Below are 13,201 nucleotides of genomic sequence, written 5' to 3'. Positions count from 1 at the left end.
TACCATGATTTAGGGAAGTAATGCCAAGAGAAAAGGATAGAAAAGAACCTATGTTATATGATGACTCTGAGTTAGGAATAAAATTGTGAAATGTGTAAAAATGTTAACCTTAATGATATAGAAACTCTGTTAAATTAAAGACCTTAGCAAAGCATATTGACTCTTGATGACACCTTTTTAAATAGAATATTATATTATAAAATTATTAAACTAGAATTAGTACTAACTTACTTTATTAAAAAATATTTATAGAAAATATGAGATGCAATTTTTTTTCAAAAAAAATAAAAACAAAATCTAATAAAAATAATTGAAATAGACAAAGAATTAGTAGTTCGTATCTAATAGTATTTGTAAAGGATTAAAAAATACCAATTAAACAAAAAAATAATTTAATTAATTCTAACTCTAATTTAAACTAAAAAAATATCATCAATGAATGAAAAAAAAGATTATATTATAATAAAGAATACAAGAATAGTCTCGGTAATATGTAAATAATTTGTTCGTGCCCAATAATATTAGATAGCCAATCATTTTCAGCTAAATTTGTAAAATTATTTTATTTATTTTAAATTTTAAATTTTAAATCATAAATTTTTAACTATAAATTCTAAATAAAAATATAAAAAATTAATTTTTAGTTAGTTAATATTAATCAATTTTAAAATTAAATTTATAATTTAATATTTAAAGTTAAAAATTTATAATTTAAAATTTAAATTTAAAATAAACAAAATAATTTTAAAAATATTAATTAACAAATTAATTACCAAAAATTTTTCGACCTAGATTATAAGCTCATCTACTAAAATTTGGTCGGTACGAGTAAAAGTTAGTTATTATGTAAGGATCCGTTGGAGAAGTTTTAAAAGTAATTTTTTTTAAGTTTTTGACTTATGAAAAGTAGTTGATGTCTTGTGCAATTTTTAAAATCAAATTACAGTTTTTTAAAGAGATTAAAAAAATTACTTCTCGCATAATACTAAAAGACATCGAATTCGATGGTCCCAGAACGTTTGGATCATTAAATGGTCCCATAATAAAACATGATTTTTTAAATTTTTTAATAATTGTTAAATAGTCCGTTTCTAATTTTAATTACAAAGTAACCTCATATATTTTATTTAATTATAAAAATTATTTTTTATTTTATAAATTATTATTCTATCATTTATTTATTATGTTTATTAATAATAAAAAACAAAAACAATAACGAATTAGATCTTCCATTGATCGTAATAACTTTTGGGCAATTCCAAACAATTAAAAGTTTATTTTTGATCCATTACATCCGTTGAGGATTTTGAAATTGTGTTTCTTAAAAAATCAATCGATTGGATAATATAAACAGTCGATTGAATTAATAAAAACCTATATTCTAGTCATCGTTCAATCAATTGGGTAATATGACCAATCGATTGATTTTTGCGGAAAATCATACTACCTTGCAACTTTCAATCGATTGTTTTGTGGTAACCTGAAGTCCATTTGATTGAGTTACGGAAAACCTGAATCGATTGTTTTGTTAATCCAATCGATTAATTTTTTAAGAAACACGATTATTTCAAAACCCTCGACAGACAGATGTAATGGATTAAAGATAAACTTTTAATCGATTGGGATCGCGAAAAAGTTATTACGATGGAAGATCTAATTCGTTATTGTTTTTGTTTTTATTATTAACAAATATAATAGATGAATGATAAAATAATAATTTATAAAATAAAAAATAGTTTTTATGATTAAATAAAATATATGGAGTTAATTTGTAATTAAAATTAAAAATAGACTATTTAACAATTGTTAAAAGACTTAAAAAATATGTTTTGTTATGCGACCATTTAATGGTTTAAATATTCTGGATCATTGAATCTTTTACCTATTTTTTTATCATATTTTTATAAAATAAATTCTTTTAGAATTAAAAATTTAAATATAAAATAATTTATTTATAAGTTAGTTAAAAAAAACATAATTAAGCTAGAATGTTCTTTCAAATAAATAAATAAAAAAAAAAGAAATTAGCTAGAAACTAGAAAATGAAGCAGGGCGGTGAAGTCATTCCCCGTCGTCGTTTTAGGCGACAGTTTCCGTGAGAGAGTGGCGTTGTGATCGGATTCACGATTCTGAGACCATGGAGGCAAGCTCAGTCGTAGAAGACGATGAACGTGTTATCCTTGTTTGCACAGACCCCGATTCTCTCGAACCTCAAACTCCAGACCAAGAACACCTTCTCCTCACCGCCACAGATATCCTCACCTGGGACTTGCCTAACATCCTCACTTTCAACACCCTCAAAGTTCATGCACATCGCTCCAGGTTCATTCATTCACTCACTCTATTTGTTTTTTTTTTCTCGGAAAAATGAACTGTATTGACCCAAATTGCTCTGGAATTCTTTTTAATTATGTGCTCCACAGGCTCATTGAGCAATCCTCGTATTTCCGTGGTCTACTCGGCCGGAGTTTCAGGTATAAAAGATTTTCTTTTGAAGTCTTTTTTTTTTCTTAACATTTAACATGCTTCATTAATTTTTTTTTTATTTTTTTTATAGTGAATCGTGCTTAAGCTCAATCACTGTTAAATGGGATATCGGTGTATTTATCCAGATTCTGAAGCATATCTATGATTGTTCATTGGATGTTACTTCTGAGAATTTCCTCCCCCTTTATGAGGTACCATTGATTTTTGGATATATTTATGCATGCATCAAATTTTTGTTTTTAATTTTTTGGTTATAGTGCAAGAGTAGCTGTGATATTGTTCAGGCAATTCATACATGCCTTTCAATGTGATGTTTCCGATTCTTTATTTTGTTTGAGGAGTTTCAATTTTTTTACTAGACTTCATTCTTCAGTGTCTAATGGCTAATATTGTTGGTGAATTGTTCTTGTATGTAACAGGGTGCGTTCTATTTTGGAGTGGAAACACTGATATTGAAGTGTGAGTCTTGGTTTTCTGAGGTATCCTCACCTGAAGGTTTTCAGTCAGCGCGATTGCCAATGGAGGACATGATCCAAATTTGGAAGTTTGGCTTAGAGCATGGTAAAACACCGTTATTTTTCAACCTCACAATTGTTTTCATTCACTTTGGTGTTTTGGTTTTTATATGTCAATTTCATTCTAACAAACTTTTTTTTTATGTGTTGTTTTTTTGCAGCTAGTGACTTTATTGTGAACTTGTGTGTGGGCTGCCTGGCAAGAAATTTTGTATGTACTCAACTTCTAGACACTAAGGCTTGAACAACAAACAGTAAAATTGTGTATCTTAATTATAAATCTTTTCCTGGTCATGATGTTGTCCACTTGTTAATTAATGACAATACATTGTTATACATCCCCTCAAAAATAAATAAATAAATAAATAAATAAATCTCATAATGCTATTTTACATATGCACTGATTGGGCTCTAGTTATTGTTGAAATGCATCCCCATGTATTATTAGATTGGCATCTCTTTGGTGGGAATTTCTTTAGACTTGTTTTTCAGGATGTCCAGATTACTAAATCATGATATCAGAAGGAAATATACTAAGTGCTGGCACATATACCCTTTAATTATGAACAATTCCTTTAATTCATGCTTTGGGCTGTCTTTTTCATTCTCCTTCCCCCTTTTGTGCATACTCAGGCCATGTTGCCTGAAGTGACATCTGCATTTCTATCCCCATCATGGAGCCATTAGCCATATCTTGTATTTTGAACTTAAGAGTTCAGATGGGGAAGTGTGGTTATTAAAAGTAGATTTATTTGTTAAAGATCTGATAGTGATATTATTTGTTGGATAAAAGAGATACTAGAACATAAAAGGCAATTATCATTCTCCTGTTAAGATTTTTATATTTCAATGAAGGAGCTGCTTTAGTAAATTCCCTTAAATTATTTTGTTTCATAAATAAGATTTTAAGTTCAGTTATATGAAATTCACAAACCCTTGATCTCTGAGAATCTTTTTATCTTTTATGAAATGCTGAAGTGTATTCTTCGAGTTAGCTAAATCTGGCATGGACTATGCCTTTTCTTTAATTTATTGTCTTGTAGATGTGGGCAAAGCACAACATGTTTTTCAAGAGAATCCCGCATGAACTGCTGTTGTCTTCAGTTAAGCACCCACACTTGACTGTTGACAGGTTGATTTAGTATTTTATGAAAAGGTTTCTTTAAATCCTGTGCTATTTTTTTATTATATAAATCCAAAAATATAATGCTATAGAAACTTGACAGTGAAACACATCTTTCTGATGCACTTCTTCTCTGGCTTGAAAGTAACATGGAAGATTTGGAGTGCCAGAGCAAGGATGAAGACAACTGCTATGAAATTTTAAAACAGGTAGGTTTTCTATTTTGTTTTTATAGTTAGTTCTTTGATCTGTTTGTTAATCATTAATTTGAGTCTTAGGAGAAGAAGGCAGCCACGAAGGTCATAACAAATTCATTTCTCCCCATCTGCTAAAGCACATTCCTTCACCATATTATTGAAATATCAGTGAGATGTTATTTACGGGCAAGGTAACCTTTTGAAATTCTAGAGATGACTGGAAAAGATGGGAAGGAGAAAAATTGTATTCCGAAATCTGAATAATTGTGGATGCTTTGATGTCATGATAAAAAAAAAGTAAATTCCTCTTTATACTGATAATCTGGGTCAAATACTAGTGTAGTACAACTAGTACAACTATACAAGCTTAGTCCATTAACACTATTAATATTAAATACAAGTAATTTGTCTTAATCCACTTTCTATTTATGTTTTGGTTTAAAAATAATTAATGTGCAATAATAATCAATGTGAGATTAGTCAAAATAGTAAGTTCTTTAGTCTCATTATTGGTTGCATGTATAAACTCTTGTACAATGACTATATATCAAAATTAAAGTATTAAGATTATCATAGCAAACATCTTGGAAGATTGTGCTGATTTTCAGTAACGTGTAAGTAATTTCTTTCATTGATAATTCCACATTTAATTGAACATTAACTAAAATCGTATAGATGTAATTGCATTATTTTAAGTATGTTGGGAAATAATCATAAATCAATCAAGCTTCTAATATTTTCTCAATATTCTCACATTTCTATACATAATAAGTTTGCTATATGTGTGTGTTTGTGTACTTGAATGTCCATAACACCATGGTCTTTTGTTTTTCTTAACAGATTCGTCTGGACCTTTTGGCTTTGTGGTTTGCTGCAGGTATACCATTTTCTTGAGCTTTTTCTTGATCCCTCTAGCACTGAAATGTCTATTTTTTCTTGGAAGAAATTCCTAGATTCTGTAAGGTAAATTTTGTATTTGTTTTAACAGGAAAAAGAAACACTTCTCATTTTAGGCAGCTAGCTGAGGAAAGCATTGCTTCAATTTTCAGACTTTTGACTATTCCACTTATGGGTTCACAAGATATTTTTGGTTATAGTGACTTGCAACATCTCAAAATTCGGCTCACAGAGTATTCAAAGGTGAATTTAATAATTGAAAGCCATTTAATGATTTTGGCCTTGTTTATTTCGTTGTGGTCAATTTGTTTGAGCTAGGGAGCCCTTTAATGCCTGGCATTTACAATACTCCTTAATTCTTATGTAAAGGAAGGAAAATAAGCTTGGTTTATTTAGTTTTAAAGATTTCCACTACATTTTTCTTATTGAATGATATAAAATCGGATTGGAAAAAGAACTGGAAATATCCCTTCATACTCTATAGTGCAAAGTAGATATGCTTAGGATAATATTTATTTATTTTGTTGAGGAGGACAAAAATATAATAGAAACATAGCATAGTCCCTCTTTAACCAGGTAAATATTGCATTTGTATAAGTTATATTTTGTTCATTTGTTGTTATATAATGAAACGAGATCCATAAGGTATTCTGATGATAAGGTCCTTATGGTTTCTGACCACTTATCTTCCTTGCCTTGTGCAATTTGAATTTTAGTGAATATATATATTTTTTTAATTTTTTTGAACCTGGAAGTTGGTTACCTATAGTATTTCAGTATTTGGCTCCATATACTATTCAGGAACATGATCTCATATGAATGTCTAAGATAAACTGTCTTTAAGTCATATGCAAGGAGTCTGTGATGAGCTATTAGGTATTGTGGTATGGTTTTGTGATGTAAAGTTTCATTGCATGCAGAAAGTAGACCTTTCCAATTGTCCGCAAATAACACCTGCAATACTGCTTCTATCACTTCTCCCTTCATCGTATATAATGGATCCTGCTAAAAAGAAGATTATAGAAAAGTTCTTTATCAACTCTGGACGCCCTTCAAAAGATAGACATGTATTCCCTCAAAGACTCCTGCAAACCACTACCTTTGAGGGAGTTCAGGAGGTGGATATCTCAAAGTGCTGGAGATTGCTTATTGAACATGCTGTTGACTACTTCTGCAAGTCATTTCCTTGTTTAAGAATATTGAAAGCAGCTTATCTATTGAACATTGGGACAATCAGTTTCTTACAATTGTTAGAGAAGTTCCCTTTGGTCTGTGAAATTGACTTGACTGTTGATAGTACCCCAGTAATACCAGCATTATTTACCATTTTATCCTCCAATCCTGCTTTAATACCACCTGTACCACAGAAGGCCTCTATTATTAACAACAAGGCAGTGGAAATCATGCCATTTTATAAATTTGGACCTCCACTTTCCAATGTTACAAGACTCACATTGGAAGGAAGAACTGATGTTTGTGGTAGGATGCTTTTCTGGTGCTAAGCATTCATGTTTGACCTAAATATTCTGTTTTATCTTTTTTGTTCTGCTATCAGCCACTCAATTTTCTTAATTGTCCATGGCAGATTCGGTTCTCCTCTATATCTCCAGATTCTGTGTTTCATTGTGTCACCTGAATATTAAAGGATGTATTTCTGTCACCGATGTTGGCATATCAGATCTCATATGCAGGTGTAGAAAACTTAATTCAATTGTGGTTTGTGATACATCATTTGGGATAAATTCAGTTCAAGCTCTTTCCTCGGCTATTTCTGATGGTGGCAATACTTCCTCTATGCATTCTAGAGAGAAACATTTTAATTCTGTAGCATCTAATCTTCAAGAACTGCATATGGGTGGGTGCAAGGGTAAGCTATATTTCTCTGAGTTCATTAGTACCAAAATTAATATGTGAATCGTTAACTTGTATATAGTTTCAATTGCGTTTTTGACCCCATGTTCTGGTTTGTATTGCTGCATATGTTTTTAACATTCAGGAATCATTAAGGAATCACATAATATATTTTACCTCGTATACACCATGTTAAGATGGCTTAAATAAAAGAGTAACAAATATATAGGTTCGGGTTATGTTGTATTGTGTAGTTTGAGTGCAATTCTATATTTAACTGCTGTATCATTTGTTTTGATATGATGCACACTTGAGCCAAACAGTAATATTTATTACTATTGTTTTGAATCACCCTTGTGATTTCTAAATGAAAAAGTAAATGGTTTTCTCATCCTTATCTTTTTTTATATGAAAAAAAGGTTTTAATCCCATGCTTTTCCCTGAATTTGGGGTGAAAGGAGTCACTGAGTTGCTTGCCAGACCAAGTAGTATTTGAACATAACAATTTAACAATACATAATTCTTATGGTTGACCACAGCTAGTGGATTACAAATGTTTAGGTACTGATCTTCTGTGTATGCTTAAGGAAAGACACTCCGCAGCTTGTAGGATTTATATGCACTAACTAAACTAATCATTCTTCATAATTACAATGTCTAATAAAGAAGAAACTGAATATCCCTAATTGATCCTAATTGATACATAAAGGAACTTTTCTATAATATTCAACAACAAACTACAGGTGTTTTGACGAACTTTACTTCTTTGTATGATAAATTAGTTGTTTTGCAGGTGTTTCTGATTCATCTTTACTTGAGCTTATGTCTCAGACACAGCTTTTGAAGAGTTTATGCCTGAGAGGGACTGATCTGGTTGACCAGGCGCTTTATAATTTCCTAGGTTCTTCCTTGGAGATGCTTGATGTTTCAAATACCAAGGTTCATTTGCAACTTTATCATAAGATTGTGTTTCATGTGCCTTAAGAGTGACACAAAATACAAGTTGATTGTTATTTTTTATGTTACTTGAAGTTCAAGGAATTGTGGTTTAAGAATTACACAGCTTGTTTCCGCAGCAAATACCTACATAATGATGTATATGCCACCTTCGTTGCATGAATATGACCAACAAAATAAACAAGCTTTACTAATTCCTAATTGGGACTTTTTAGATTCATTAATTAGTTGCATTCAAATAAAAATGATTGCTTTGGTTATAAAGTTGGGCAATATGTTTTTTGCTCAATGTCATTGCCTCTAGTACAAGTGCTTCTTTTGTGCATATAATTGTACAGGAATATACCATATCATTCATAGTTCCCAATAGGTTAAGATTGTTTTGCAGAGCATTTTCACTGTGTGACAGCATGGAGAACACATATTCAGTATGTTGATTCCTTACTATCAATGCTTTATCTAATTGGTTTATTCTCTTTTTTTTGTGAAATTGTAGATTTCTGGAGCTGCGTTAGCTCATGTCATTCATAGAAATCTGAGTTTGAAATGTCTGAAAGCAAAAGATTGTAGAAATCTGTTTCCAGATAACAGTTGTATTAAAAAAAGAGAATGCTGCTTTTTCTCTTTGCATGAAGAACTACATGCTGGGTTCAGAAAAACATATAGCTTGGAAGAAATTGAATTTGGATGGGGTTTTTCTACCTCATCTTTGAGTGCTATGGAACCTATAATGATGTCATTAAAGACCATCCATATAGGTTTAGGTGGTATGTTAGGTGAAGATGCACTGAGAAAATTACCTTCAACCTGTCCTTTGCTGGAAAAAATAATTCTTCATTTTCAGGTAATAATTATGCTTCCTGTGGATTTGAGGTTCCTTCTCTCTTCTAAAGAGAACATAACATAAAATTCATTCCTGTTGTTCATAGTATGGAAAAACAATGGAGAAATTTTATCCCTCCAATTAATTTAATGATATTTGCTATTCATCATATGCAATCCATGAACTTTTTATCGTTACAACCTCCATAAATCCTTCAAGCAGACGATTCAAACCTTATACTTTGAATTAATCTCATCAATCATTGCCAAAGTGTCATTTCTAATTCCTGGGGCATATATATGTATATAAGATGCATTTTGTTTCTTGTTCTAGCTATCCCTTTATCATCTGTTGGTGTTGCTTTGTTCTTGGTTGCTTATGTTTTCCATTTCTTGGATGCTGTGGTAATTTGTAAAATTTAGAATGTTGCTTTCTTTGTTTTGATTTTTCATAGGTAATATCAGATGCTATTTTGACAAATATGGTTTCATCCTTGGTAAACTTGCAAGAATTATCTCTCTGCTATTGTTTTGGTGATATATCCATGTCAAGCTTCAAATTCTCCATGCAAAGTCTAACAAAGTTGAGGCTTGAAAGAGTAACCCCTTGGATGACAAATGCTGATCTGCTTATTTTAAGTCAGAATTGCAAAAATTTGGTTGAGCTTTCATTGCTAGGATGTCCTAGTCTTAACTCAGGTTAGAATTCTTGGTTGCTGAGATGAATAACTGCAATTAACTTAAGTCAATAGATGTAGTTCTTTAACATATGTCTCTGACTTGATCAAGTTGTATATAATATAGATATAATATAAATAAGCTTTAAGCAGATAATTCGTGTCCTTTTGTTTGTTAAGACAAAATAATGATTGCAGCCAAGATCGATTGTGCAGGAAAACTGAAAACGGAAACAATTGTAATACTGTGGGTTTTCAATATTGGGGGTAGAAGCATGACACAGTGATTAACCATTGTTATTTTAATCAACTGGTAATTATTAAATTATTTGTCAACGTTGTTGCTTCTTTACTTGCAGATTCTCAAGAGATAATTTCACATGGCTGGCCAGGCTTGGTCTCTATCCATTTAGAGGTTTGCTGATTTTTATTTATCTCCATTTTTTTCAATTTAGGATCAATCAGAATTACCTTACCTTTTAGGTTATTGAAAGTGATATATAATCATTTGGTCGAAACTGTTTCATACTATCCTTTTGGTCTGTATATGTATTTTTAATTGAACATTTGAACTAGACTGAGACCTGTGTATTATGCAGACTATATATATATATATATATATATATATATATAGTAAATAATACTTTAAACATTAATGTAAAACCTACTTTGGTTAAATTATTTGCGCATTGTGTTTATTTAGAACTATTTATGTTGAGACTTCTACTTGGCAATATTTTAGTTGTGTTAGCTTAACATACAATATCTTAACGTTATTGTACTTTTTATCATTAAAATCCACCTTACGTAGTAAAAGAATAGCTCTCATGAGCTATCATCTATTTAACTATTTGTCTTGAGCATTAGTTTCATGGCCAAGTATAATTAGACATAACTAATTATATGCATTTTGTAAATTAAAGGTGGTGTTGTTTCAAAACCTGTACTTTTTATGTAACTTCTATTTGGGCGAATTTATAGTAATTTGGATTTTAATACCTTGGTAATTTTTATTTCATAGCCTGAAATCTAAGCACCTTAAAACAGATCAGGAAAGATAAAGAAAAATAATATTGGTGATACTATGTAAAGTAGAGTGGATGAAGGAGAATGTGCCAACTTCACTACTATATGTCAGTCACTCAATATACACCATTTTGGTTTCTGTTTTAATATACTATAAATAGATGTATACCTTCTTACAGGAATGTGGAGAAGTAACATCAAATGGGGTCTCTGCTTTTTTTTACTGCAAAGCTCTTGAAGATCTCCTGTTGCGTCATAATGTGAGCTTTCTTAGAACTTTTTGTTTTTTCCAGCTAAAAATTCGGTGCATATTTCATTTACACTTAAATTTATTGATGCTGGTTGAATGATAGATGATAGGTGATTTGTTCACAATTTCCAGTTAGAATTCAGTTCAATTGCTTCCATCTTATTGATTTATTGTCCGGCATGTATTTTATAATCATCAGGTTAGTGTAGCATCTTCTTTTGTTACTAAATTTAAGATCAGTATGACACAAGTATTATTCTTGCAAAAGAAAGTGTAAAAATGAAGGTTATTAGATATGGTGATTACAGATCACTTGATTACACATCACTTGATTACACATCAATGGTCATGAACTGTATTTCTACTTTGAAAAGTTCAACCAAGTAAAATGTAGGATAAAAACAAGAAAAAGAAGAATCAAAATTGCAATCTCACTAAGCCTTCTTCCAGTCTATATGCTCAAAGTAATCTATGGCTACTTGGCTTTTGCCACTCAATCCCTGTGATTATGTGGGAACTTCCTTCCGAAACATGGTTTGCTTACAATTACAATGAACAAATAGCTGTCATTTTTCATGCTTTGAGGAATTTGATGTTCTTGGTTTTACTTCTCCATCTTTGACAATAGATTATCCCTGAAGCTTTGTCATCCAAAATGAATTTATTTAACCCATTACCATTTTGGAAAATGAAGTTAGCATGTGTGCTCTGGCACCCTCTGAATTTCCGAATCATGTATTAAAAATTGTCATTGATTATGATTTGACTATTCATGCAGGGTCATGGGCTACAGAGAAACTTCATTTTTAAAGCTGCTTCGGAGGTTGCACTTTTTTTTTGTTATCATTTCTCTGTTTATTTTTTTCTCCCCTTTTACATGTAAGGTTAAAAAAAAATCATCTGCACTGAATCTTCTATCATAAGTGACAGATGCCATTGCTTCGAAAATTGTCACTGGATGTATGTGATGCGAGTGAAGGTGATTTTGACATTCCTGATGTAAGTCACTGCAGCACCATCGTTTCTAGTAATTATTTGTTATTCAAGTTCTTGAGCTATCATCCCAATCTGGGTAGATACTTGAAATCACTGTATGTTAATGCTGAAAGATACCTAGTGGACTCTGTTGTCGTTTGTATGTTTAACTATGTATTCACATGCTCTAAAGCCCCCTCCCCCCCTCTCTTCCTCTATCTTGGCTTCAGTATGCAAACAGATACTCGTTGAGTACGGTAAAGATAGCAAGGTGCAAATCTCAAAGATGCGCATTTAATCTCCCAGCCCCTCCAAGAAGATCTGTTCATGTGGAAAGTCTGGTGCTTGTGTGGAACTGCAGAGATCTCACCAGAACCGTGGTGAAGGAACGGCTTTAGCAGATTCTCGTCTGAGCAATTGGGGGCACATCACCTCTCTCCAAAGATGAAGGGTTAGTTTTACTACTAGTGTTTGGTTTTAGGAAGTCAAATTCTTATATAAGTTTAATATGAAGATTCTTGCTTCTGCTAAAAGTTACAACTGAATAAGTTGTATAATTGTCTCCTACATTCTTTTATTCTTAATCTCTTTTAATAAAACTATGCTCTGTTTCATCATGAATTCATTAGTCCGGTTTATATTGCCCATACTTGTTTTATTCTCTCAAGTAATTCGTCATCTTGTTTCTGCGTTGTATTTACATATTAGTTCGCGACCTGGTAGAGCATAATGTATGTACTCCACATTGTATCAAACGCTATTTTCATGTGCAACATGTTAACAATGAATCAAACTTTGTTCAAAACTAGGGTGCCATTCGCGCGATGTGCGCGGTGATAAATTAATGATGCTATATAGTATATTTTAACAAGTATTATATTGTTTAGAAATTAATTAAAATATATACAAACTAATATTAAATTTGATGTATTTTTTGTTTAAAATATTTTATAATATAAGTTTTTGATATTGAAATTATATAAAGCTACATGTTCATTGTTATTTTTATTTTCGCATTTCTTTTAATTGACAGATTTAGTCTTTTTATGGAGTGTATGTCTTTCTTTTTTATTTTCAGTGGTTGTTTCTTTCTTCTTTCTGCTCTTATAAAGACTTTTTTTTTTGAACGGTTGACTTATATATATTTTTTATTTTTTTATTTTATTTTTGTACGTATGTTCTTTATCTAGAAATGTGTTTTGGATTTGTTTATTTTTCTTTCTTCTTAATCTTAATCTCTTGATTGATCTGACATCTAAGTCTGATGATATTAGTATTGATGAAATTGGTTTCTATAATCAATGAAGAATATAAATGGTGTTTTAAATAATTGAAATTTTCGTAGTATTGTATGTTTTATTTGTTGTAACAAAAGTTATGTTTCAGTATTTTTTTGTTGAGACAGATATTTTGGTAACGGTATT

At 30.9% G+C, this 13,201-nt stretch overlaps 1 protein-coding gene across 5 annotated transcripts; it reads left to right on the top strand.

Annotated features, from left to right (window-relative positions):
• Positions 1-1,986: 1,986 nt before the first annotated feature.
• Positions 1,987-12,398, top strand: LOC112696667 (BTB/POZ domain-containing protein FBL11). Of its 5 annotated transcripts, none has more exons than XM_029287533.2 (19): positions 1,987-2,322; positions 2,424-2,474; positions 2,558-2,678; positions 2,907-3,048; positions 3,164-3,213; positions 4,046-4,134; positions 4,271-4,334; positions 5,163-5,199; positions 5,311-5,462; positions 6,140-6,698; positions 6,805-7,086; positions 7,864-8,009; positions 8,524-8,871; positions 9,305-9,548; positions 9,886-9,941; positions 10,732-10,812; positions 11,581-11,625; positions 11,733-11,801; positions 12,008-12,398. In XM_029287533.2, the coding sequence occupies exons 1-19, from the start codon at positions 2,138-2,140 to the stop codon at positions 12,173-12,175; spliced, it is 2,889 nt and encodes a 962-aa protein (XP_029143366.1). In that variant the 5' UTR covers positions 1,987-2,137; the 3' UTR covers positions 12,176-12,398. The 5 variants fall into 5 exon arrangements, with proteins under 5 accessions (XP_029143366.1, XP_025605277.1, XP_072053144.1 ...); XM_025749492.3 differs by having other exon boundaries at positions 4,229-4,334; XM_072197043.1 differs by having other exon boundaries at positions 11,733-12,398.
• The last annotated feature ends 803 nt before the right edge of the window (positions 12,399-13,201 follow it).

This window comes from Arachis hypogaea, chromosome 6 (assembly GCF_003086295.3).
Source record: "Arachis hypogaea cultivar Tifrunner chromosome 6, arahy.Tifrunner.gnm2.J5K5, whole genome shotgun sequence".
In the NCBI taxonomy this organism is placed as follows: domain Eukaryota; kingdom Viridiplantae; phylum Streptophyta; class Magnoliopsida; order Fabales; family Fabaceae; genus Arachis; species Arachis hypogaea.
Note: the sequence above shows the minus strand (reverse complement) of the source record. Positions and strands in the feature narration are given on the sequence as shown.

Coding starts and splice junctions, on each gene's coding strand:
- LOC112696667 (XM_072197041.1), top strand. CDS start 2,138: ATGGAGGCAAGCTCAGTCGTAGAAGACGATGAACGTGTTATCCTTGTT. Junction 5,463..6,139: donor GGCTCACAGAGTATTCAAAG/GTGAATTTAATA, acceptor CATTGCATGCAG/AAAGTAGACCTTTCCAATTG. Junction 9,942..10,731: donor TGGTCTCTATCCATTTAGAG/GTTTGCTGATTT, acceptor ACCTTCTTACAG/GAATGTGGAGAAGTAACATC.